This window comes from Triturus cristatus, chromosome 9 (genome assembly GCF_964204655.1).
Source record: "Triturus cristatus chromosome 9, aTriCri1.1, whole genome shotgun sequence".
NCBI classification, from domain to species: domain Eukaryota; kingdom Metazoa; phylum Chordata; class Amphibia; order Caudata; family Salamandridae; genus Triturus; species Triturus cristatus.
Window position 1 is genome coordinate 1,145,657,192 of NC_140592.1, and position 25,724 is coordinate 1,145,682,915.

General features: G+C 48.5%; 1 protein-coding gene across 1 annotated transcript in view; it reads right to left on the reverse strand.

Moving 5' to 3' along the window:
- SPTBN5 (spectrin beta, non-erythrocytic 5) overlaps window positions 1-25,724 on the reverse strand; it is a 1,776,766-nt gene that overhangs the window by 1,057,018 nt on the left and 694,024 nt on the right. The window contains exons 34-35 of the mRNA XM_085627084.1: window positions 17,839-18,018; window positions 10,976-11,179 (exon numbers count right to left, since the gene is read on the reverse strand). Coding sequence (XP_085483210.1) covers window positions 10,976-11,179; window positions 17,839-18,018 — 384 coding nt within the window. The remainder of the gene's footprint in view (window positions 1-10,975; window positions 11,180-17,838; window positions 18,019-25,724) is intronic.

Genomic DNA, 25,724 nt, shown 5'->3' on the forward strand with positions numbered 1-25,724 from the left:
TGGCGAGGGGTATCTCCGATCATTCCCCGCTGTGGCTGCTCTTTGACACCGAGTCGCGGTCTGCAGGGCGGATCGCCCCCATTAACCCGTGGTACTTGCGAGACCCTACGACTCGCGATAGCCTGGTTAAGGCTATGGACCAATACTTCCTTGAAAACGAGGGGTCGGTGTTGTCTGCAATGTCCCTGTGGGAAGCCTTTAAAACCGTAATCCGCGGACACGCCCTCTCCCAGATAGTGGTGGCTAAGAAGCTCAAGAGTGAGGCAGTGGTGAAGCTGGAGACTGACATCTCTGGGCTGGAGTCGGCCTTGGAGGAGGGTGTCACTCCGGACGGGCTCCATGCCCTCAGCCTGAAACAGTTTGAATACAGGTCTCTTGTCACTGACGCTGCCAAAACTATGTATAGGGAGCAGCAGGGTCGATTGTATGATGCCGGGGACAAGGCGGGTAAGTTGATTGCGTGGCTGGACAAGAAGGAGAGAGTGAATCGTGTGGTCCCGGAGCTGCGTGTCTCGGATGGAGTGTGTGTGACTGAGCCTGGTGAGATTGTGGAATGTTTCGCCGACCACCTCCGGGCCGTGTACTCCCCGGTGACTGATAGGGATGAGGAAGACTCTTGCCTTCTACTGAGGGATATTGCTTTGCCCGGCCTGTCCGTCGAGAACCGTGAGCAGCTGGACGCCCCCTTGTCGGTAGATGAGATAGCGACTGCGATTCGATCCCTTCGCTCGGGCAAGGCTATGGGTCCCAACGGTCTACCTATCGAATTATATAAGTTGCGCCCGGATAAACTAGCGCCCTTCCTCCGTCGTATGTTCCAGGAGTCCCTTGAGGCGGGATCCCTTCCTGTCGACCAGCGACTGGCCACGATAGTCGTGATCCCCAAGGAAGGTAAGCCGCGGGACCGCTGTGCCTCCTACAGGCCTATCTCACTGCTAAACCCAGAGCCTAAAATCCTGGCTAAAGTCCTTGCCAATCGTTTGTTGAGCGTCATCTGCGATCTGATTCATCCTGATCAATGCGGCTTCATCCCGCATCGCAACACCGCCCTCAACTTGCGGCGTCTTCATGGCGCCCTCGCCAGGGCGGAGTACCTCTCCGAACCGGCCGTGCTGGTTTCTTTAGACGCCACGATGGCCTTCGACACCATCGAGTGGCCGTTCCTCTGGGCTGTCTTGACCAAATTCGGCTTTGGGGAGGGATTTCTTGGCTGGGTGAAGCTTCTCTACACGGGACCCATGGCTCAGGTGGTGGTAAATGGGCGGGTCTCTCGGCCCTTCGCGCTCGGTCGGGGTACGAGGCAGGGGTGCCCGTTGTCCCCTCTGCTCTTTGCTCTCGCCCTGGAGCCCCTCGCTGCTTGGCTCCGCTGGGAGCCCTCAATTAAGGGGATCCGGTGGGCCCCGGGCTTCGAGGATATATGCTGACGATATTCTCCTGTATCTTACCTCGCCGCGGCAGTCGCTTAACGTTCTCTTTGACGTTCTGACTTCCTACGGGAGAAATTCGGGTCTCACGATTAACTGGTCTAAATCCTGTGTCTATCCTATCTCTGGTGGCCCTCCTCTCTTGCCGCCTCGGCTTCCGATCCAAGTATCTCTGGCCGGCTTTAAATACCTGGGGATATACGTCTCGTTGGACCCGGTGGCTCGCTATGAGCAAAATCTCCTGCTTCCACTGCGGCGTTTGAGGGAAGACACGGCTCGGTGGTGTAGGCTGCCCTTGTCCCCGCTGGGTCGGGCAGCACTGTTTAAAATGATGTCCCTTCCCAGATTCCTCTATGCACTTCAGAACTCCTTCGATGTCATTCCAGTGGCCTACTTTCGGGAGGTGGAGAGCCTGCAGAGGAGACTGGTGTGGGACGGACGGGCGCGTATCGCCCTGGCCAAGCTTACTCTCCCCTGGTACGACGGGGGCATCGCGCTTCCCGACATTCGCAGGTATTATTGGGCCTCGCAGTTATCGGCCATTAACCATGCCACGTATGCGCCTGGCTTGAATCCGGCGTATGAGATGGATAAATTCTTGCTTCCCGGCGGGAATTATAACAGGGCGCTTTACTCCCGCTCGGCTGGACGGACCCTGACGGGCCCTACTAAGATTGCGGTGCGGATCTGGAAGGCGGCCAATGTAGCCATGGGCTGGAGTGAGCGACTAACATGTGCTACTCCTTTATTTGCCTCCGACCGACTGGGAAGCCTCTGGACGACTAAAGGGTTTGACCGTTGGGACACGATTGGTATTAGTAGGGTGGGAGACCTATGGAGGAAGGGCGCGGTTAAGACCTTCGCGGCGCTCCAGAGCGAGTACGAACTCACGGACAGGGAGTTCTTCCGATATGCCCAGGTTCGGCACGCCCTGCTCTCCGTCTTTGGGGAGGGGACTAATATCCCTGCCTCTTCGCCCCTCGAGGACCGCATACTCGATGGTCATGTCCCCGACAGTACTATCTCTTTAATCTATAAAAAACTTATTAATAATCGGGCTGACCTATTGGTGCGCCTTCGGGAGACGTGGACGGGGGATGGGGTGGAATTAGACGACGAGGACTGGCAGTCCGCACTGTCGTCCCCTAAGGAAGTAGCCATTCCAGCCCGTCTCCGCCTGGTCCAGTTAAAGATTCTCCACCGGGTGTATGTGACGGGTCCCCGTTTGGTCTCGATGGGATTCTCGGAAGATGGGCTCTGTAAGCGGGGATGTGGGCTCAGTGCCACCTTTCTCCATATCCTTTGGGAGTGCCGCGAGGTGGCGGAATACTGGCGTCGGGTTCATGGGGTCATGGGACAAGTCACCGGAGTTGCGCTGCTGCCGGAGGTGCACTGCTGTGTCCTGAATGTGTGGGAGCCCAATGATTATAACGCGGCTCAGACTCGGTGGGCGGCCCTGGGGAACATGATTGCCAAGAGGGATATAGCGCAGCTTTGGGGCTCCCAGCGGCCTCCCACCGTGTCAGTATGGAAGGAGAACATGGACTGGTGTATGTTCAGGGAGAAGACTGTGTATGTGGCCCGTGGTAAACCCGGGGCATGGGGTAGAATTTGGGGGCAATGGAACACATATCGTGGGGGTATCTGTGCTCCCCCCCTTGTGGACACCGATATTGCCTTGTCCCCCTGACCCTTGATAGTTCCTTGCAACTTGTTGTAATAATCGAATATAGATGTTCCTCTAACGTTACCCCCCCCCGATCTTTTACTGCTCCTTCCTCTTGATAGCTAATTGAAGGTCCGAAGTAGAGTCCCCCGGATGTAGCCTGACCCACGTTTTTTGCCCTCATGCCTCGCCTTTTGTTTTTTAGTTGTTATTTATGTTAAATTTATGTCTCCTGCCTCCTTCGACCTATCCGGAGCCATTTACGGGGCTGGGCCTTAACTAATGCACGATCCTTTCTCAATCTAGCGGCCGGCCCTGGTGGTTGTAGGCCCATGCTTGTAACTGATTTATTGTTCAATAAAAAATTTAAAAAAATTAAAAAAAAAAAAAAAAAAAAATCCTCAGAAATTCACTGAAAAAAACATAGGTTTCAGGGGTGTTATAGTTAGCTGGACTTTTCACTTGTACAAAACCATTGAAATTCCCCCGTTATAGTTAGTTCAGCTAACTATAACTCGCGCGCCCGCAATGCACTGCTGATGACGTCACATATTACATCACTCATGACATGGTCAGTGACATCACTCATGACATCACTGATGACATCTCAAATGACATCACTGATGACATCACTGATGACATCATCCTTGTGACAGAGTGGCAGACCTCCTCTCACCCTAATATAACCTTTGATACACACATTCAAAAATAGAGACAAAAATTTTCAAAACAATGGACATACCAATACCAGTTACAACAACCTCTTCAGTAATTCTAAGATCCACATACACATCCACTCATTCACCAACAGTCCTATACAGTCACTCATACATGTACTCACTCATCATATGTACTCATACACCTATACATCCTGTTACACAATGCCACTCATCCATAGAGTTACTCACACACATAGTCACTCATGCTAATAAAGAATCAAACATACATTTACTTGCATATACAGTTATACACACACCACCACACTTACTTCTACGGAAACTTACACATACTTAGTCTTTTAAACAATCACTTATAGAAACACATACTTATTCATAAAGGAACTCTTTCAATCTCTCACTCTCACTTATATACACCAATAGTCACATATACTAGTTTACAACATATGTAGTTACTCATAAAGACACTATTGAGACAGTCATTCACTCACTAACACACCCACACACACACTCATCCACCCATACAGTCCTGCACACATGCTGTCTTCAACACATACAAACAGTGAGTCACTCATTTATGCACCTATGCACTACGTAATACCCCCCACCGAACCATGCAGACACTCAGACTGATACTCAAAAAAACAACTAATAACCTATATAGACACCCATGTAGCTACTCACCAACCCATGCAGCCACTTATACACAAAGTGAGAGACTGATACAGATATTTACATATTTAAACATTACTCACTAAGCCATGTATTCACTATGATACACTTAATCAGTCAGTTACACAATCAATTTTTCAAAAACAAATCATCCATTTAGACACTTATATACCCATTTATTCTTCCATCGACCTTGAGATATACATATATAAAACATATTTAATTTTCAGAAAAACACACATTCACTGGATGATGTCATCAGTGATGTCATCAGTGATGTCATTTGAGATGTCATCAGTGATGTCATGAGTGATGTCACTGACCATGTCATGAGTGATATAATATGTGACGTCATCAGCAGTGCATTGCGGGCGCGCGAGTTATAGTTAGCTGAACTAACTATAACGGGGGAATTTCAATGGTTTTGTACAAGTGAAAAGTCCAGCTAACTATAACACCCCTGAAACCTATGGTTTTTTCAGTGAATTTCTGAGGTTTTTTAAATGCTAATTCCTAACTATAACGTGCCTGAAACCTATGTTTTTTCTGTGAATTTATATTTATTGATACTGGAGAACTACTGAAAGAAAAATAAAGAAATTGGGATAATTCAACAGACTGTGAGTGCGTGCTAACTGATTTACTGCGAAGTGAATCCTTGGGATGATATATATATATATGTGTATATGTCAAAGAAATACCCTTTCAGGCATAGAGTGACGAATAAATTATGCAATTTTTTTTGCATAATTTATTCGTCACTCTATGCCTGAAAGGGTATTTCTTTGACTTATACTGGGTGCTCCCTTGTGTCTGGACAAAGCTATACCTCTCTGAAGAGCTCTAATTAGAGCGAAACACTGTGTCAGGGGTTGCTTTTACTCATTTCAGGTTGGCTTGATTGGTATTTTACCAACTCAAAGCTGTAATACTGTGCCTGGAGTGGTAATTGGCTTTTGTCATTTTACAGCTCGGCAAGGACAGCACTGTGCTAGTCCTATGCTTAAAGACTTTGCTGTACAAATGGCAAAAGACTTTTCTATCTCGGCGTGGATGGCACTGTGCTAATCCTATGCTTAAAGATTTTGATAGAAAAACAGACATTTGAGGTGAGCAGATCTAGAGTGTCGCTGGGGTTGAGAGTGCTCCATACAGGAGCTGCTTTCCACCTAAACTTGAGAACTACCCAGAGTTCTCTGCTTCTTTTTTGCATATATATGTATATGTATATATATATATATATATATATATATATATATATATATATATATATATATATATATATATATATATACATATATATATATATTCACTTAAAAAAACATAGGTTTCACACATGTTATAGTTAGGTGGACATTTCACTCGTAAAAAACCAATGAAATTCCCCCGTTATAGTTAGTTGAGATAACTAGGGGGGCAGGATCTAAAGGAGGGGGCTGGACATGAAATAGGATGATTATTATAGCATTGTGGAACGTGAAAGGCCTGACCTCTCCTCTCAAACAATGCAAATTCTGGAAGTACGTGGTTGACCACCAATTCGAAATTGTGGCAATCCAAGAAACATATTTAAAGAGGTCTGAGGAGCTCAGGTTATGGCACTAAAACTACTCCCTTATATATAGATCGTCCGCAGGAACAAAGCAGAAATGAAAAGCGTTAATGTTTCACAATACCATAAAATTCCAACCAGAAGGTATTAAGACAGACAGGGAGGGAAGAGTGATCATGGTGAAGGGGACATTGAGGGGAAGGCTTTGTACATTTGTTTCGGCCTACATACCTAATACAAGTCTATTGGCCTTTATGACCTCTTTGCTGAACAAGATGAGCGAATTCGCGGAAGGTCAGATAGTACTTATGGGGGACTTCAATCTTACCTAGCATTCTGAGGTATATAGTACACATCCCCACAGATCCTCCACAGGAAGCTTTTACAAAGGCTTAAAACAGACCTTTCTGACACTTGGCCTCAGTGATGCCTGGAGGTCCCTAAACCCTACTGTAAGGAACTATACTTTTTTCCTCACATGTCCATCAAACATATTAACGCTTAGATTATGTATTCATTAGCCAAGGTCTGCTGGGGTACCTACAAGCAGCGAAGATCCATCCCATCACTATCTCAGATCACAGCCCCATCTCAGTATGTCTGAACTGGGGATGCACGGCTCCAAGCCCGCCGAGAGGGTTTTTCCCTGTCTCATTAACAAGGGACAGATTGCTTCGAGATGAACTGCCTTCAGCAATTAAATAATTATTTCAACTGAACCAACTGCATGCAACTACACCCTTGAACAATTAGGACGCCTTCAAGGCGGTACTGAGGGGCAAATGCATTGAACTCAATGCCACATTGCACAAGCAAAGAGCTAGGGAGCATGCAGCGCTAGACACAGAACTGGGGGAAATAGAAAAGGAACATAAAATGGCACCCAATAAGGCCCTACAGCACAAGTTAAGTGCACTAAAGATAAAAATCGATGCGATCTTCATCAATAGAGCAGAGTACACTCTCCTGTGGTTGAGCGTCTCTCTTACACTCAAGGCTACAAAGTGGGCTGCTACTCGGCTAGACAGTTCTGAGAATCAAGGCAAAAGGGATACATAGAAGGGATCTGTGATGGAGAGGGACATATAGAGCATTCAGATATTGGTAAAGCCAACATTTTTGAGGCTTTCTATAAAATGCTCTATCAGGCAGTACCCACGGATCCTACTGTCCAGCTAAACTATTTGGATTCACTCAAGCTTCTCAAGGTCCCATCTGCCTGGAACGAGCAGCTAAATGGCCCAATCACTGACGAAGAGGTAGGGCAAGCATTCACGTCATTAAAACTGAATAAAACCCTAGGGCCGCATGGGCTGACGGAACTCTTTAACAGAACCTATGCATCAGAGATTATCCCTCATCTAACCTCTCTTTTTAATGAGATAGCGAAGGCCCCCATGGTGACAGACTCAATGACGGAAGCCATGATAATGGTGATTCTGAAGGCAGGGAAGAACCCACAGAACTGTGCCTCTTACAGGCCAATTGCCCTTTTAAATTTGGATGCCAAACTATATTCGGCAATATTGGCATCTAGACTGGAGAGCCTGATGCCGGATCTAATTCACTCCGACCAATCGGGCTTTATAAAGGGGAGGAAACCCCATGACAACATTCGTAGGACACTGTACCTGAGTGAAAAGGTTTCTAAACACAAATCTACGCCAATCCTAGTTGGGTTAGACGCAGAAAAAGCTTTTGACAGGGAGGACTGGTCATTTCTGTTTCACACATTAGTAAGCTTTGGGTTTGGGGCACCCTTTCTTAATATGATCAAAGCTAACTATGCACAACCCTGTTTAGGAGTGCAGTTAATGGGGTAAGTTCATTGCCATTCGCCCTTAGCAGGGGGACGAGGCAAGGATGCCCGCTGTCCACCCATTGTTTGCTCTAAGTATAGAACCCTTAGCAGCACGAATCAGAGCAACCCCAAAGATCCAGGGGATTGGATTCGGGGGTGAGGAACATAAGCTGTCACTGTTTGCGGACGACATCTTGATGACACTTACTTCTCCCTGTTCCTCGCTACAGGCTCTCCAGGAAGAGCTAAAGAAGTTTGAAACTGTCGCAGGTTTCCGGGTAAACCTGACCAAATCATCTATATTGAATCTCACCATGCCAGAAAGGAAGATGTCCTTTTACGGGGGGAAACTCCATTCCAATGGCTAAGCACACTCTGACGTATTTGGGATCTAGATCACACCTCAACTGAAAATTACCCCACCCTAATACTTTAGATACAACAGGATCTCAAACGCTGGAAACCACTATACATCTCATGGCTGGGGCGCACACATGCAATAAAAATGACAGTGCAAACAAAGCTTCTCTATTTGTTTCAGGCTCCTTCCGATTGACCTAGAGAATTCCTCCCCTGATTATGCTTCATCATCACCCGCTATATATGGCAAAACGGCAGGGCACGATTGCCTTTTCATGTGTGAAGGCACCCAAAGGGTGAGGGAGGGGTGGCTCTACCGGACTTTGGCCTTTATTATAAGGCAACGCAATTGTGGGTAATTGCGGAATGGTCCATGAGGGAATCGGACCAAGACTGGCTCCTCATTGACCAGGCAACAGTGGGGGGGACGGTTTTGGGACGTGACTTGGAAGCCCAGGAAGGAAAGACCGCTGAATGCCTACCTGAGTACTCCTACACAGACCACCCTTAAGGTATGGGATGACGTTACTAAAGGGCTGGGCTGGATGACGTTTACCTCTCATATACTCCGATTCATTTCAACCCCTAGCAATGCAGGCGGGACCGTTTGATGTCTGTAGGGAGGGGGGCTGTCTGGTACTGTTAGACCTGTTCCATAATTATGATTTGCTCGCATTTGAACACTGCCAAAGGGAGTTCCACTTCGCACCCAGCGAACACTTTCACTATCTCCAGCTTAAACATTGGGCCTTACATCCGCAAGTTAGGTAGGCTTCCACATGAGACCTGACACCAATAGAGACCTTCGTGCAGAGGGTGGGCTCCATGAAAGGGGTGATCTCTTTCCTATATGGCCTCCTGCTCTCTACATTACACGCACCGAGGCCTTGATACACCAGTTTTTGGGAACACATATTAGGGAGGTAAGTCCCAGAGGGAGAATGGAAACACCTAGGGTCACACATTGCTCAGAATAATCACTCATTAGATCTAAGGGAAGCTCACTACAAGACTCTCTTTCATTGGTACCCTTATCCCCCGAAACTCAAAAAGATATTTCCTGAGACCTCCAACCTATGCTGGACGGGATGTGGCATACTCTGGGACTTCTGTCATATCTGGTGGGATTGCACAACCATTAAATCATTTTGGGAGCAGATCCAAGCCCAAATGAAAGTTATCTTGGGATACCCCATCCCGACTACAGCAGAGCCAGTGCTTATTGACCTCAGAGATCCAGCTCTGGAACACCAATCAAAGGCAGAGAGGGCTATCATGTGGGCTTGCTTGGGGGTGGCTAAAATGGCAATCGCAGCTGCTTGAAAGAAAAAGCAGCACCAGTGCTGGCACAGTGGCACTCCTGTCTATGGAAAATACTCTCAATGGCGAGGCTCGCAGATATCTTTAGAGAGGATTACAAGAATTTTGAATGCAGATGGGGTCTGTTAGTGACATATCTTACACAGGGTCTTCTGCTGGGGCGTGCCCATTCACAATGAGAGCCATGCACCTGTTTTAGTTTTAGATCAACCCCGGGTCCACTCACGGGTCACCCCATACTGCCTGCCACTTGATGACCTATCATCACACCTACCTATTTCTTAGGGCCTATGCCTAATTTCCTGAGCCGCACAATACAAATAAATAGACATTGCGGTTTCTAGTGCTTCTCCACCACTGTTGTTAGTGGGAGGGAAACAGGGGGAGTGCGGGATAGCAGGGAAGGGGTTATAAAAAAGTTACAAGTTAGACGATTGAACGGAAGGGACTGGTATTGACAAGGTGTTTAGTAGATATACCCAGGTATTGAGATACTGTGTCTTCTTTAGATTGGGAGGAGATCGTGGGGAATGAATATATGATGTAATGCCTTTCCTCTTTATGCTGGTTATCAATAAACAGAGTTTTGACCAAAAAAAAAGGAAGGAGAGCTTCTACTATCTGAAGAGAATTTCTTGATGGCACACCAAACCTGAGAGGGTGGCCTAGGAGGGAAACATTTGAAGGCTGAACTGATGGGACATGTTCATTTGGCAGGCATGTTCAAAGGACAAATCACCATGGTAGGATGGGAATATTTGTTCAGGTTCCCAAATAGATGGTTCTGTGCATGTGAATAAAAAAGGTAAATGCGTAAATTTGAAGCAGGATCTTGTATCAAGATTGTTTTCTTAAAATTTTTCTGTTATTAATATAGTAGAAAAAACACTTCAAAACTATAGGCCAAATGAAGTAAGATTCCAGTCAATAGTCTTTAAGAGGGTGCTAATATATGTGTGTGTACATGTTTGTACATGTGCGCTAGTTTGTATGAACCTGATCCTCGATTTCACCGATTTCACCAGCATCCAACATACCATATCTTCACTCCACCTGGTAAGTGAAAATGTTTTTATCCACAGATCATAATAGGCATATTTAGATTTGAAAGTAATTAATGGAAAAGTAAAAGTAAATGCTTCTCTTACAGTGATAGAGCATGTGGATAAGAAGGGATTGAGTTGGGTGAGTAACTGAATTTATCAAAAGTAAGAGTGAGTGCACTAGTGAGGAAAATGAGTCAAGTGGGGGTAAATGAGCGAGTAAAATCTGGAATGAGTGAGGCTAAACTCACATATTTGAATCTGAGGTCGTCAATAAATGTTCACATCATCACAGACTTATCACAAAATGCCACAATACAATGACAATGAATCTCCTGTAGTGCAAAATTGTCCCTTTTCCTATATTGAAAATGATGCCAGATGGATTACTGCTCCCATTAACCCAGCACCAGATGCTAGACTCCATTCTGTGAAAGGTGATGGAGCATTCAATTATTACCTGTGTTGTTGAAGTTTTCTCCTCCTGCAAGAGTGACTTTCCCTGCTCCACAAGCTGGTTGTATGTGTCCTCTTGGGCTTCAATTTGCATCCGTAGTTCCTGATGCCCCTTTAGCTGCTGGCTACTGTTGGACACATCACGAATGGTTTCCTCTGCCTTCATCTCCCTCATCATCTCTGCTGCCCAGGAACAGTAATCCCGCACCTAAAAAAACACACCTGAAAATGTTTTTCATGTCAATTCCATAAAGGAAGCAGTCTCTTGTGAAAAGCAGTGTCACGGATGCCATCCTTTGCATGACTGTCTAGTGGCAGAATATGCTGAAAAGCTCCAAAACCAAGCTCTGATTTGTAAACACAAGGGTGGAATTACTGGGGAGTGATGATTGTGTAGCTACATCTGGTACTAATTGGTTAGCTTTGGAGGCAATGATGCCCCTCCCCTTCCTCAATAACGGCAATAAACAGCATATTACATTCTGCAGATCTGCATATTTGGTTTATGCCTTGCCATTGTTTCATGTGTATTTATTTTAACAAAGCTAAGGATACAAGGTGCTACACTCGTGCAGCAAAGAAAAATGACAGTTCAGGTTATGTGGCTATTAGGAAAGTTGCTTTCCTGTGTAAAGTAATAGTAACATGCAATCTGTGAAGTAGTAAAAAGTGATTTTCCTTTGTCATTTGTGCTGTAATAAACTCGCATTTCACATTGTGCTGTAGTGATAAATGTACGAATTCCTATTTTTTAGTACATATAATTTTTGTTTAACATAAAATTAAATGTGTATATTTTTTAAAAGTCCAAATAAATACATTCCTTTTCCATGGTTGGCCATGTGTGGTACATGTGTGGTACTGGACTTACTCCAGGTCTGAGCTGAACTACATGTACTACTGTTCTGGGTCCTTTTTGGCTGTAGTAAGTATGGAAGTGCAGTTTGTGAATATCAATGGGCTTGGAGGCCGATTAGAAGTTTTGCGGTCCTACAGCGGCTGGTGCAACGTGCCGTCCGCTGTAGGACGGATAAACCTGCGGTGCAACTGCCTGCTCGATTAGGACTTCAATCCTGGTCTGGCAGGCGATCGTACAGCGGTCTGACAGCGTCTTTCTGTAAGGCTCACAGAGGAGCTTAACATGCAGACCGCTCCTCTCAGAGCGCTGACTGCACCATCCTGCACGGTGTGGCATACATGCAACACTGTGCATGAACTGAGGGTGCAAATCCAGGAGGGCACTACAAGTGCCCCCTGTATGCACCTCCTGGGTCCTGAGGTGGCAGGGGGCCCTATTAGGGCCTCCTTAGTTGCCTCACCGCTTCCCTTTTCATGGTGAGCTCACCACCATGAAAATGGTGGTGGTGAGACAACTCGGAACATGCTTGGCAGTGTCGCTGCAGCACCGCCAGCATATTTTTGCTTCTGACCACTGGCAGAAGGCCACAGGATCCTGGATCCCTGGTGGTCGCAGCGGTCCTGTGGCGGTCCATTCACTCTATTTGTAATACTACAGGCGGTCTCACAGTGAGACAGTGGTTGGACCGCCACCATGGGTTTGTTGAACTAGTAATCCGGCCCTAACTCTTTTGTGGGTGGGTGTCTACCTCCCTAAACCCCCCACCTTTCTCTAACCCTGCCATACTCCTCCCTAAACCCACCCATTTAGGTGTAAGTATTTCCCTTTTTTCCAGTCACTCCCACAGATCTTCCCACATTTACTGCTAAGAAGTACATTTGCATGTGTGAGGATCTCCCATAGAAAAGATATGATACATATTGTAGATATTTTAGCAGTGAATGTTTTAGAGTTTAGGCTTTCAAATTGGACCGAATCCTGATCCATAGCATTTATTTACCGAATGATTTAACTAGATTTGAAAACTGTACTCTCAAACAGAGGAACATTTACATGCGTTCCCCCAGGCTTGCCTTTTCGGTTCCTCAAATGCCCTGAAGCAGATCAGGTGTAGAGCAGACATGGGTCATTTATAACTAAACCTACATTGCAAGGGCCTTGTGAACAAATGCTTATGCTCTGCATGAAATTACCTAATAGGCCACTTTCACTGCCTCCTCTTACTGAGGATATACAGTAAATTCTCAGCACTGCAGAGGTCTTTAATGGTCTGCACTCTGCAGGTCATGCTCCTAACTTAAATGGGTGGAGGTTTGAGACACATGTACGTTTCTTCAAAGGAATATCTGCCTTGAGTGCACAACTCAATGCAAAACACTCAGACATCGGGTTTGAGAGACTATATGATGTTAGCAGGCTTCGTTCCGCCCTCCATTTTGGTGAGAGGAACGGATGCATAAGCATTGGGTCCACAGCTGGAACCTTACGAGTCTTGAGGTGCTGGCGGGGTGCAAACTCTGTACATAAAAGTAATGTTACATTGATGTAACACCCTGCCAGTACTGTGCAAATATAGTTAATACCACATAATGGGTAATAATTGGGTGGACCTGATTTTCCTATTCCGAGGAGATAAATGCTAACATTTACCATCTGCTTTGAGAAGATGGCAAATGTGAATGGTGCCTTAAGTTCTGGGCAGGGGTGAAGGGTTGCTGGGAGCTTAGGGGAAAGAGGTAGCCTGGCAGGGCGTTGCATGCTCCCCTTGCCGAAAAAAAATCTTCAGACAGGAACGGGGACAGAGACTTTGCCCTGTTGCTGCCAAAGCTTAATTGTATTTTACCAGTCAGAATTACCAGCCAGTAAAACCGGGTCCGATCGTGTCAGTTGTGATCCAGTAGAGATGATTCCCACGAACCACAATACCACGTGCAACTGGGCATAGCAGCAGCATCACTGTGACACACACATTGGAAATAATGTCAGGAGACTGCGCAATGGAGGCTGATCATGTGTAGTTTCGCAACAGCTCCAGAGAGTCAACGGAGGCCAATGTGGGTGTTGGTAATCATCTACAAACTCTGATCTTAGCACAGTAAAGGGAATATGATATGTAGTGAGCACAAAGGTAAAGCGTGGCAGAAGAAAGAGTTAACAGAACAGCCATGCGCTGCATGATCTATGCTATAAGCCAATTTACTAGACTGGTAGAAGATGGTCTCCAACAGGGACAATCATGCCAGATGCATCCATGGCCACCAGAAACAGCAGTCTTTCTCCACCCTCATATACCTCATCACTGTCATATGCTTCCAAGTAAGTAGCCACCATCAGCCCTCAATGGAGGTCTACCCTTACTGTGCAGACCTGTGACCCAAAACCTACTCAACCCAAAAAGAGTGCACCTTAGTGTGAGAAGTTGGCCTGATATATGATGTCACTAATTCTAGTGTACACCTTCTATCAGTCCAAACAACCCTTATGGTGATTGGTTGTAAAGTCAACCTTATAGACCAGCTATCCTAGCGGTAGCATGAACAAGAGCAGTCTTAGGCTAAACTCTGAATGGCATGTGAAGCCAGCTGTTATACTATATGTAATCCCTTGAATACCAAATGAAAGGACACCACAACAGATATATATAAAAATAGAATGTATTTATTCTAGTCAAACCCTCAGTACTCTTTATGAGATTCGAGGTAAGTACAATACAGTCTTATTTAAGCATACATTAAGTCACACAGGTAAGTAATACAGTTAGGCCCTAGGGGCCACGCAAACCATATACTAAGTAAGTGGTATAAGGACCACTGTCACAAACACATGATAGGCCTAGGGAATCGCTGGGGCTACACTACACTACCAACAGTTAGGAAGTGGGAGGCCCACGGGATTCAGGTGCAGAGTGGAAACACTCACGCGTAATGCGTAAAAGTCGATAGAATCACTAGCAGTTAGAAATAAGCAGTTTTAGGACACTTCTGGTATAGCTAGAAAGTCGAGACTCGGAAACGAGACCCTAGGATAGTCAATACCCTTGTGAGCACCGAAGTACCCAAGTTACCTAGCCCACGGGCTGCGGGTGCATAGGTGTGAACTTGCGTTGGGTTTCGTCGTGGACTTCTATGGATGCCTGAAGGAAAGTTGCTGACAGGCAGTCAGTGAAGAGTGTCCGGTGGATCCCAAGGTGGGGATCAAGAAGGAAGGAACCTGCAAGCAGAAGGGACAGACTCTAGGTCACCAGCCAGGAGCCGGGAAGGAACCGGGAAGGAACCAGGCGATGTCGTGCAGATGCAGGTGAAGAGGTGAAGCTTGTCGCAGCAGCCACGGGTACCAGGAGACGTCGAGGACGACCAGGACCAGGAGGTGAGCTGTCCCACGAAGGCTCTTGCTGTCGGCGGCGTCGAAGTCGAGTCTGGACCCAACACGCCTTGGCAAGCGGAACACACGCAGGATGGAGGACTTGCTTCTGGTGCAGACCAGGAAGGTCTGGGGTGCTTCTCTTTCACAGAGGAGCGGGTGCCAGTCTGGAGGAGCCGGACCAGCAAGTTGAAAGTAAAGGTTCGTCGTCGCAGAGGTTACTAGCCAACGGGCCAGCAACCGGACAACACGTCGAGCAACACAGGTGCAGAAGGGCCCCACGCAGAACACGTGAAGTGTGGGGAGCTGATCTTCTTTGCAGATGGTGCTCGGGAGTGGGGCTTCTCAATTCCCCATGCACAGCCTCGAGGATGCCTCAGAAGTCACGCTAGTCAGTTACTAGCTACTTTTCCCAAGTCGCCGGTCCCACGTCCCTCGTCGCCTCCGCGGGTCTCAGCTTCGCTGGAGATGTGGATCTGGTTCAGAGGTGTCTGGAAGTCTCGGCGCTGGTCAGTCTCTGCAGTCGTCCCTCGTAGGATTCAGTCGCAAAGCAAGCAGCGGTCGCTGGATGGTGCCTAGTTGCCCAGGGGGGTCACTCCTTGGCCACAAGGGAGATTTCTTCAGTCTTCTTCCTGAGGTCGAATGTCGAAGGTCCAGAGTTTCTGTTCAAGGTGCAGATTCAGGTTAATCCAATTTAGCAGGGCCCAACTAGCTACTAATATACTGGGCTAGTGGGCTGGGCTACCTGCAAGGTCCCTCCTATGGGTGGGACCAGGAAGGGGAGTGGCTACACCCCCTTTCCTTTGTCCAGTCTCGCGCCAGAGCTGGGGCTGGAGTGCTCCAGCACCAGTTTGAACTGGACTATGCATGGAGCACCTTGTGTGCCCCAGGCATGTCTCATTCCTTTCAGCCCTCCCTGCCCCAATACACTAAAGTCTGTCTGGGGAGGTGCTAGCACCTCCCCAAGCAGGAAACCTATTGTCCAGGCCTCCCTGGCTGGGAGGGCTCCCAGCTGCAGGAGGTCAGACTCGTGTCTGTGGCAGCAGCATCCATTTTGTGATGCTGAGGCTTTGGTCCGAGTTAAACAGCAAAGTAGGATTTTAACATGTCTCTCCCTCTAGAAGGGGGGAATAATATCCTCATCACCAGAAATGGTATGGGGGTATTATTCCAAAGTGTTAGACACCTTACACGACATGTTTTGATACAGCCAAACCATAGTTACCATAACCGTTTAAGATTATAAGGTACTTTAAGAGTATATGGTAGGCTATATCATAGAACAGCTATAAGGACATGGTTCCGAAAGCTGCAGACAGGCTCAGCTCATGCTAGAGCACCATCTCACATGTTACCAAGCACTCTGCCTCCAGGATTGTTAAGGCCTGCCATAGGAGTGGCTGATAGGTACACATGTGTCTATTTTAAGGGTAGATATAGGTATACCATATCTAAGCAAGGGGTGATTACACGACCTTGCCCCAGCTGAGTGATCAGCCAGTTGTGTCTGATTGGAAGGCCAGGCCAGGGGTGGCATAATACATGCTGCAGCCCCTGGGAGGCCTAGGGTACACCTATGCCCTGGGTACCTAGGGTACACTGTACAGGGTCCAATAAGGTGATCCTTACCAATTGGGTATGTACCTAGGGTACATGGAGTCCATTTTAAAGAGAGAGCAGACAGCCTGAGACCCTGAATGGCAGGATCTCAGGCCAACTAAGTCGAAAAGCCAGCTAGACACTAGGCAAAAAGTTGGGGGTAACCATAGTCAGATATCCACCTTCCTACACTTAGTTCATCTTAAAATGTTTGAACACTGTTGAAGTGTTCAGGAGAAAAAAAAATTTCTGTTAGGCTTACATAAGGCTTGTAGGTTTGATGTTAAGTATTTTAGTAGGGTTGTAGATGGGGGTACTAGCTTAATGCCAGACACTGGATTAAGGTACAGATGTATGCATGGTAACTGTAGCTGTAAAAGAGTTTGGAAACATAGTTGTATGGCAAGGGTATACAGCAAGATGGGGGTTTTTGGAAATTGGGACAGGCACTGAGTGTGTTGTTCTAGCATTACATTCTTGGCTATACTGTAAAGGGAATGATAGATATGAGGAATTACTTTGGTCTTTTTGTAATTAACAGTTATGAATATTAATCTTGAACCACGTTTTGACTAATTTCTGTACTGCCTGTGAATTGTTATATTTTGCAGTATGGTTGTGCCGGTTACTTTAAGAAAATATTTATTTTTTTGGTCACTGAATATTTTTTAATGTGCACTGATGTTTTCACTATGACTTTTGATGATTTGTAGGATGTGATATATGGATTTAATATTTGAAAAAAGTTTAACACATGGTACATTTGCAAGTTTTACAGTATGTAAATTTTCTGCATGCAGATTTATTGCATGGCAAAAATTATAAGTGGTAAACTTCTAAATGCACAGGTTGAAATTAACGCACAAAGGCATGCGTTAACTTCACTCTGCACAATTCGTAATATGGGCTTTAGTATCATCTCTCAAGAACAGGGCAGTGAATGTACTGCAGCAATTTACCCTTGCAGCAAACAAAATATGCGCATTACTTACACAATGTGGATTTCTTTGGACCAAGAGCCTAGAAGGCTGTGTGGAAATAGATCTCACCTTTGTTAAGAAAAGATGGAGTCTGCACGCTCGTTCCAGGTCCACTCTGCGTTGCTCTACTTTATTCTTCAGGATTTCCCATTTCTCCACCACTGCTTGTTGCTTCTCCTGCAGCGATAAGGCCTGGTTTTTTGAGCACCTGTGCATCACACCATCAGCAGCATCGATGAGTTCTTGCAACTGGAGAAAGAATGAAAAATGTTCTAAGGAGGTGTGGAGATATAGAACATCTACACATCACAGTGGGCAACATGAGCAAGAAAGGTTCTGTTAATAAATTGATAGACATCCTACAAACAGCACAGTACCTGTGACTACATTATTTAGCCCTCAAGTGGAGAGAATCACTTTACTTTAAAGATAAGAAGGATCTCCAAATCTGGCAATATCATGGAACTCTTCCAAATCTCACAGATGATAGAAAAGTTAAATCTGAAAGAAACACGTTAGTTAGATTCCTCACCTTAGAATATCCCCAGGCGTCAGGCTGGATCCGGAAAGATTTTTGTAGCAATACCCCTTGCGCGTCGCTAGGCGTCGTCTGCAGCTCCACGTCCGTCGTTGGCGTCGTGCGCCGGAATGACGTCGTCGGAGTACTTAGACGCCGCCCTCGCGCGCTGACGTCAGTTCTTCTTTTTTCCGCGCCAGACAGCGCCGATCCGGGAAGAGCTTACCCCTTAGTCAATTTTTTTCTAAACTTTTTGACTCTTTTTGGTCTTCTGTCGACTCGACTCTGGTGCCGGTAGGATGCCTGGATTTAAGGCCTGTGACGCCTGTCATCGCCTGATGTCGGTGACGGACCCCCATCGCCGGTGCCTTTACTGCCTGGGGGCCGACCACGACACGGAGTCGTGCCCCGAATGTCAGGCCTTGACCTCGAAGGCTAGGCGATAGCGGTCCCATAAGCTTCTCGAGCTTCGGCACTCGGCTCCGCGCCGCTCACGGTCCCGGTCCATGAGGAGGTCCAAGGACCGGTCGCGGAGCCGCAGTCACCATCATCGCTCGTCGGGCTCGAAGTCTTCGGGTAAGTCAAAGCGATCAAAGAAGTCCAAGAGGCGACACCGCTCTTCGGACTCCCCTCACCGGTCGCGCTACTCGGCCGAGGGTCAGGGTGGTCCCACCCCCGCGGCTCCGTTGGAGCCGCAGGAGCCGCGTCCGTCTCCATATCCGCCGGTCCCTGGGACTGACGCGACTCCGGCGGAGGTCAGTGCCTCCCTCTCGGCCATGAGGGGCCTGGCTCTGCCGTCGACGCCTTCGGGCCTCGCGGGCTCGACTGGGCGACCTCACGTGCCGGCGGCTCCGCCCCGGCGCCGTCGACGACTTCGGTCCCGACGCCGCAGGTCCCCGAGGGATCCAGGCCTGGATCTCTGTCGGCGCCGGTCGACCTCACGATGCCTCCTCCGCCGGTGCGACACAGGTTCCACTTCCGGCGCCGTCTCCGGACGACGCCGTTTCCCGGTTTAGCCCCTGTCTGGACCCGACGCCGGCACGGCGCCGCCCGGCGCCGCACCCGACGCCGATGGATGAGCGTTTCATCTACCATCCGGCTCCAATCGTTCCTCCTGTTTATCAGGAATTGGATGACGGGGGTGACTGGGAGGGGTCTGAGGACCCTATGGCCCTCCAGGGCCAACTTTCACAGGACTGGGCAGACGAACTGGGGGATGCCAGTGGTCTGGACACTTCGCCGGACGCTGGCTTCATCTCTCCTCCGACTGTGGCTTCGGAGGAAGGTGCAGCTTTTTCAGTGGTGCTGCGCAAGGCGGCCGAAGCCCTGGGACTCGAGTTGCCTGCTGTGGCCTTGAGGACTAATATCCTCACAGAGGTGCTTCAACCATCAGCAAGCACCACAAAGCCTCTTCTGCAGTTCAATGAGGCCCTCATCGACGTTCTGCAGGGCACTTGGTCCAAGCCCTCCACAGTTCCTCCTGTGGATCGGAACGTGGCCCGGCGCCACCGCCCTGCTCCGGGCGACCCCAGTTTCCTGTCCCAACACCCCACCCCGAGAGCCTGGTTATCCAGGCCTCCACTTCCCAATCCTCCTTCCCGTCCGCTCCTCCGGATCGGGAATCCAAGAGGCTGGAACAGTTCGGAAAGAAACTGTTCTCTTCCCTGAGTTTGGGCCTGCGGTCTTTGAACACCGCTTGCCTCTTGGACCGTTTCTCCCACTCTCTGTGGGATGCGGTGGAGGACGTGCTGCCACTGTGTCCGGAGGAGGCCCGGACACGTCTCTCCCAGGCACTTGCTGACGGGCGAGAAGCAGCGCGACATGCCATACGGTGTGGATTTGACACCACGGACTCGCTGGGTAGGGCGATTTCCACCACGGTGGCGCTCCGGCGCCACGCCTGGCTGAGGTCCACGTCTTTTTCGGGGGATGTCCAGAGTACCCTCATGGATATGCCCTTTGATGGCGCTCGCCTTTTTGGTGAGAAGGCGGATAGTGCGCTGGCTCGTTTTAAGGACTCCCGGGCTACGGCCACGTCCTTGGGTCTCTCGGCCCCACGGCCGCACACTTCCGCCTTTCGCCCCTTTCGTGGCCAAGGAAGGGGCGCCCCCTCACGTCCGCCTAGCCACTGGCCGCAGAAACAACCTGCATGCGGTCGCGGACGTGGGTTCCGCCGTGGCGGTTCTAGAGGACAACGCGGTCAGTCCACATCCACCCCGGCAGCATCCGCCTCAAAGCCCTCCTAGTCCGAGCTTTCAGGCCCATTCCACGCCAGTGGGCGGCAGAGTTCGCCATCACCTGCTCCACTGGCACTCCATCACTTCGGACAGGTGGGTGCTGCAAATCGTCCGAAGGGGCTACTCCCTTCCCTTCGAGACGACCCCTCCAGCCTTGTCACCGCAGTGCCACCGTAGTGCCACCGTATATCGGAGGATCACTTGAATCTTCTGCGGGAGGAAGTAACGGCCCTCTAGGCCAAAGAGGCCGTTGAGCGCGTTCCTGGTCCAGAAGTAGGCCGTGGTTGTTATTCCCACTACTTTCTGGTTCCCAAGAAGGGCAAAGGGGGCCTACGCCCTATCTTGGACCTCAGGAGCATCAACACCTTCCTCCGGAAGGAACGGTTCAAGATGCTAACTTTAGCTCAGGTTCTGGCTGCCCTCGACCCTGGAGACTGGATGGTAGCGTTGGACTTGCAGGGCGCCTAGTTTCACATCCCCGTCCTGCCAGCCCACCGGCGTTACCTGCGGTTCACGGTGGGTCAGGAGCACTTTCAGTTCACCGTGCTCCCCTTCGGCCTCACCAGTGCCCCTCGGGTGTTCACGAAAGTGATGGCGGTGGTCGCAGCTCATCTGCGCGGATCGGGGGTTTCAGTCTTCCCCTATCTTGACGACTGGCTGTTGAAGGCGGGCTCGCCCCAGCAAGTCGTCTCCCACCTCCAGACTACGGCCGACCTCCTGCATTTGCTGGGGTTCTCCATCAACGTGCCGAAGTCACACCTGAGTCCCTCCCAGAAGCTCCTCTTCATCGGAGCGGTTCTCGATTAGGCGCAGTTCCGGGCTTATCCTCTGGAACAGCAGGTCCGGGATATTCAGGCTCAGATTGCCATCTTTCGGCCTCTATCCGGGCTCTGCAGTGGGACCTGAAGTTTCAGTGGGGCCAGCATCGAGGCAACCTGTCCGACCATGTCTTGATCTCGGAGGGCACTGCGAAACAGTTGCAGTGGTGGCTTACGGACCACGATTGGGTCAGCGGCAGATGCCTCTCCCTACCCCAACCGGAGCACGTAGTAGTGACGGACGCGTCCCTCCTGGGATGGGGGGGCCACATGGGAGAGGCGGAGATCAGAGGACTCTGGTCTCCGGCGGAGGCTCAACTCCACATCAACCTTTTGGAGCCGAGAGCGATCCGGCTTGCACTGAAAGCCTTCCTTCCCTCTGTCCGGGGAAGTGTCGTGCAGGTGTTCACGGTCAACACCACCGCCATGCAACAAACAGGGCGGGGTGGGGTCGTGGACCCTTTGTCAGGAGGCCCTGCGCCTCTGGACATGGCTGGAACACCAGGGCATCACCCTGGTGGTTCAACATCTGGCGGGCTCTCTGAATGCCAGAGCAGACGAACTCAGCCGCCGTTGCATGATGGATCACGAATGGCGTCTGAACTCGGACGTGGCGCAAGGTCTCTTTCTGCAGTGGGGAGAGCCTTGGTTAGATCTATTCGCCACCGAAGAGAACACGCAATGTCAGCAGTTCAGCGCGTTGGAATTTCCAAGGCAGCACTCGCTCGGAGACGCTTTTCGCCGTGAGTGGAGCTGCGGTCTGTTGTATGCCTTTCCGCCTATACCGCTTCTGCCCAGAGTGCTGAAGAAGATCAGGCGCGACCGGGCCCAAAATATCTTAGTGGCTCCGGATTTGGCACGAAGGTTCTGGTATCCCGAGCTACTCAGTATGTCAATCGATCCCCCGATACGACTGCCTCTTCAGGAGGACCTTCTGTCGCAGCAGCAGGGGACGGTCCTCCACCCGAACCTGTCCAGCCTCCACCGCCATGCGTGGAGATTGAGCAGTGGCAGTTGATGCCATTTGACTTGCCTCCTGAATTCTGTGATGTCATTCTGGCAGCCAGGCGTCCCTCCACAAAGACGGTATACGCCTGCGGGTGGAACAAATTTGTGGCATGGTGCACAGCAAAGGCTGTGAATCCCCTTTCCGCCCCTCTTTCTGAGGTTCTACTCTTTCTTCTTTCTTTGGCCCAGCAGGGCTCTGCTTTGGGCACTTTGAAAGGTTATCTTGCTGCAATCTCTGCCTTCTTACGGCTTCCTGATCAGCCTTCTCTTTTCAAGTCCCCTGTTGTTTCCCGTTTTCTCAAAGGCATTACTCACATGTTTCCTCCTGTCCCCTTCGTAATGCCTCAGTGGGACTTGAATCTTGTTCTGACTTTTCTGATGTGCGCTCCTTTTGAGCCTCTTCACAATTGTCCCATTCGTCTTCTGACCCTGAAAACTGCTTTCCTGGTAGCTATCACCTCGGCTAGACGGGTGAGTGAGCTCCAGGCTCTGTCATCTAAGCCTCCCTTTCTTTCTGTTCATCCAGACAAGGTTGTCCTCCGGCCTCGTCCTTCTTTTATACCGAAAGTGGTGACCCCCTTTCACATCGGGCAATCTGTCACGTTGCCCACCTTCTTTCCACCTCCGCATCCTTCAAAAGAGGAAGAGAGGCTCCACCGTCTGGACCCAAAACGGGCGCTGTCCTTTTATTTGGACCACACCAAACAGTTCTGGGTGGACGACCAACTTTTTGTTGGATACGTAGGAGCTAAGAAGGGAAAAGCAGTACACAAACGGACCATCTTACGGTGGGTCATGTTGTGTATTAAACTTTGTTACTCCTTGGCAAAAAAGAACCCTCCTGTTGGGTTGAGGGCCCAATCCACCCGGGCCACAGCGGCTACTACTGCCCTGGGCCGGGGAGTTCCCTTGCGGGACATCTGTCAGGCGGCGACGTGGGCTTCACTGCACACGTTTGCCAAGCACTATTGCCTGGACAGCCAAGTCCGGAGAGATGGCTACTTTGGCCGTTCTGTTCTCCAGGACTTTCTGGTGTGATATTGGTTCACAGACCCACCACCGGGGTTGGTATTGCTGGGGTATCTATTCTAAGTTGAGGAATCTAACTAACGTGTTTCTTTCAGATGAACAAGTTACTTACCTTTGGTAACGATGTATCTGTAAGAAACATTAGTTAGTAAGATTCCTCACCGACCCACCCATCCTCCCCGTTCTGCGAACTGACATCTAGGGTTAAGGTTATCCTTTTCAGGGCCCTAGATTTTTTGGCACCAGTGTCGGTCTCTTGCATGGCTCTGCGTTCCTGGCGCGGAAAGCTATGTACAAGAACTGACGTCAACGCGCGAGGGCGGCGTCTAAGTACTCCGACTATGTCATTCCGGCGCACGACGCCAACGATGGACGCGGAGCCGCAGACGACGCCTAGCGACACGCAAGGGGTATTGCTACAAAAATCTTTCCGGATCCAGCCTGACGCCTGGGGATATTCTAAGGTGAGGAATCTAACTAACTAATGTTTCTTACAGATACATCGTTACCGAAGGTAAGTAACTTGTTCTTCAAGCTCAAATCTCCATTCACAGAAAGGATCATTGAAGGTGATTTCCAGAATTAACATCCCCACATACCGAGGTAGTCCTTTATCTATTGACTTCTATGTATCTGAAAATCTTTCTCAGGACTAATCCAAGATGAGAACAGTGTGTTGTTCAGGAAATCCTGGGAATGGCACCTCATTAAAGGAAGAGTTAATTACCTATAATCACAGTTCTTCACCTTGGGAAATCTCTCTGAATTTATAAAAGGTTGAATATCTCCTCTCTTGAGCAATATTCCAGACCGCATTAGTTTTAAAAACATTGTTGCGCTCTTCGATTCTATGTCAGGACCGGAGGCGAGGATTATGCCTCACTTTATTGAACAACAGCCATTTCACAAAGCATTAAACAACTACCATTCCCATGAGACCCAGGAAGTCCAAAGAAAACAAGAAAGTCCAATAGGAGAACAGCCTCTAACTGCACCCAATCAGGGCATCACGATCCTCAACATTGGCTGCTGTTTAATAAAGTCAAGAAAGTGAGGCATAATCCTCGCCTCCGCGTCCTTAATAGAATTGAAACTTTCTGTTATGATACCTAGGAAATTTTTCATTACACCAAATAAACAGTAAACAGGCCAAAAGGAAACGTTTACTCTTTTTATCTTTTTTTTTTTAAATACTAATTAGCCAACGAAGGATAAAACAGTACGCTTGATTGAAAACACCACTCGAGACAATTATATATTTAGAGGGGGAAAAAAAGGAAATGATGCCCCTAAAAAGCATACACACATTAAGAATTAAGTGCACCTGCATTAAGAATTTTGGGTAACTGCACTATCTCATCATGCCAAGCAGGGTGTCAGTTAGGTTGTTCATATCTGGAACAAGGCAAAGATAAATTTACAGAATCCAGTTTATTATCTGTGGCCCTAAAAGCTGGGAGTGGGGCAGGGCTTTTGAGAATTCAAGAGAACACCCATGGTGAAGAACCAGTAAGTAACATTTGCATCTTCACCACAGGATTCTCTCTGATATTCATAAAAGTTAGAATGGAGTAGTAAGCTAACCCACTCTTAATAGCACAATCAGAGTCTCAGAGCTGAACTCTTAGCCAAATAAGTTACAAAGAGAAACCGAGCCCACTAAAGTATCTTTACTGGAACCTGAGTCCAGACAATGATGTGTAGCAGAAGTATGGACTCACCTTTAAGTGGTGGCCATCAAAATGGCAGGAAAAGGGAGATTTTGCACTACAGCTCAGTATTCATTTTCTCTCTTGTGGAAAGGACCAAAGGCTTACAGGTAATGATGTGTAGTGTATAACATATCGGTACAGGCAGCTATCCACTTGGCTATGGTCTGATTAGAGGAAGCTAGACCCGCGCACACATTACCGTAATTGACAAAGAATTGTTTGACCCTAGGTATCTCTTTGGACTTGTCTCAATATAAATGTAAAGTTTTCTTGACATCAGTGGTATATAAAGACCGCTCTGTCTGTGATGCTGGATTTTGGAAAGAGTAGACAAGGGAATGGTCTAATTAAAGTGAAAATCAGAAACAACTTTGGAGAGAAAAGTGGAGTGAGTTCTTAATGACACTTTGATATGATAGAACAATGAGTATGGTCAACAGTATACACAGCTTGAAACTCACTCACCCTCCTGGCAGACGTAACAGCCCCTAAACAAGAACCTTCCAGAAAAGGTGCTCTAAGTCAGTTATATGCATTGTCTCAAAGCTGGGGGGCATCAATTTAAAGAACACTACACAGGGAAACCAGAATCAACCCTGGCAAAAAACATTCCAAGCAGCACCAGACTGCTGAC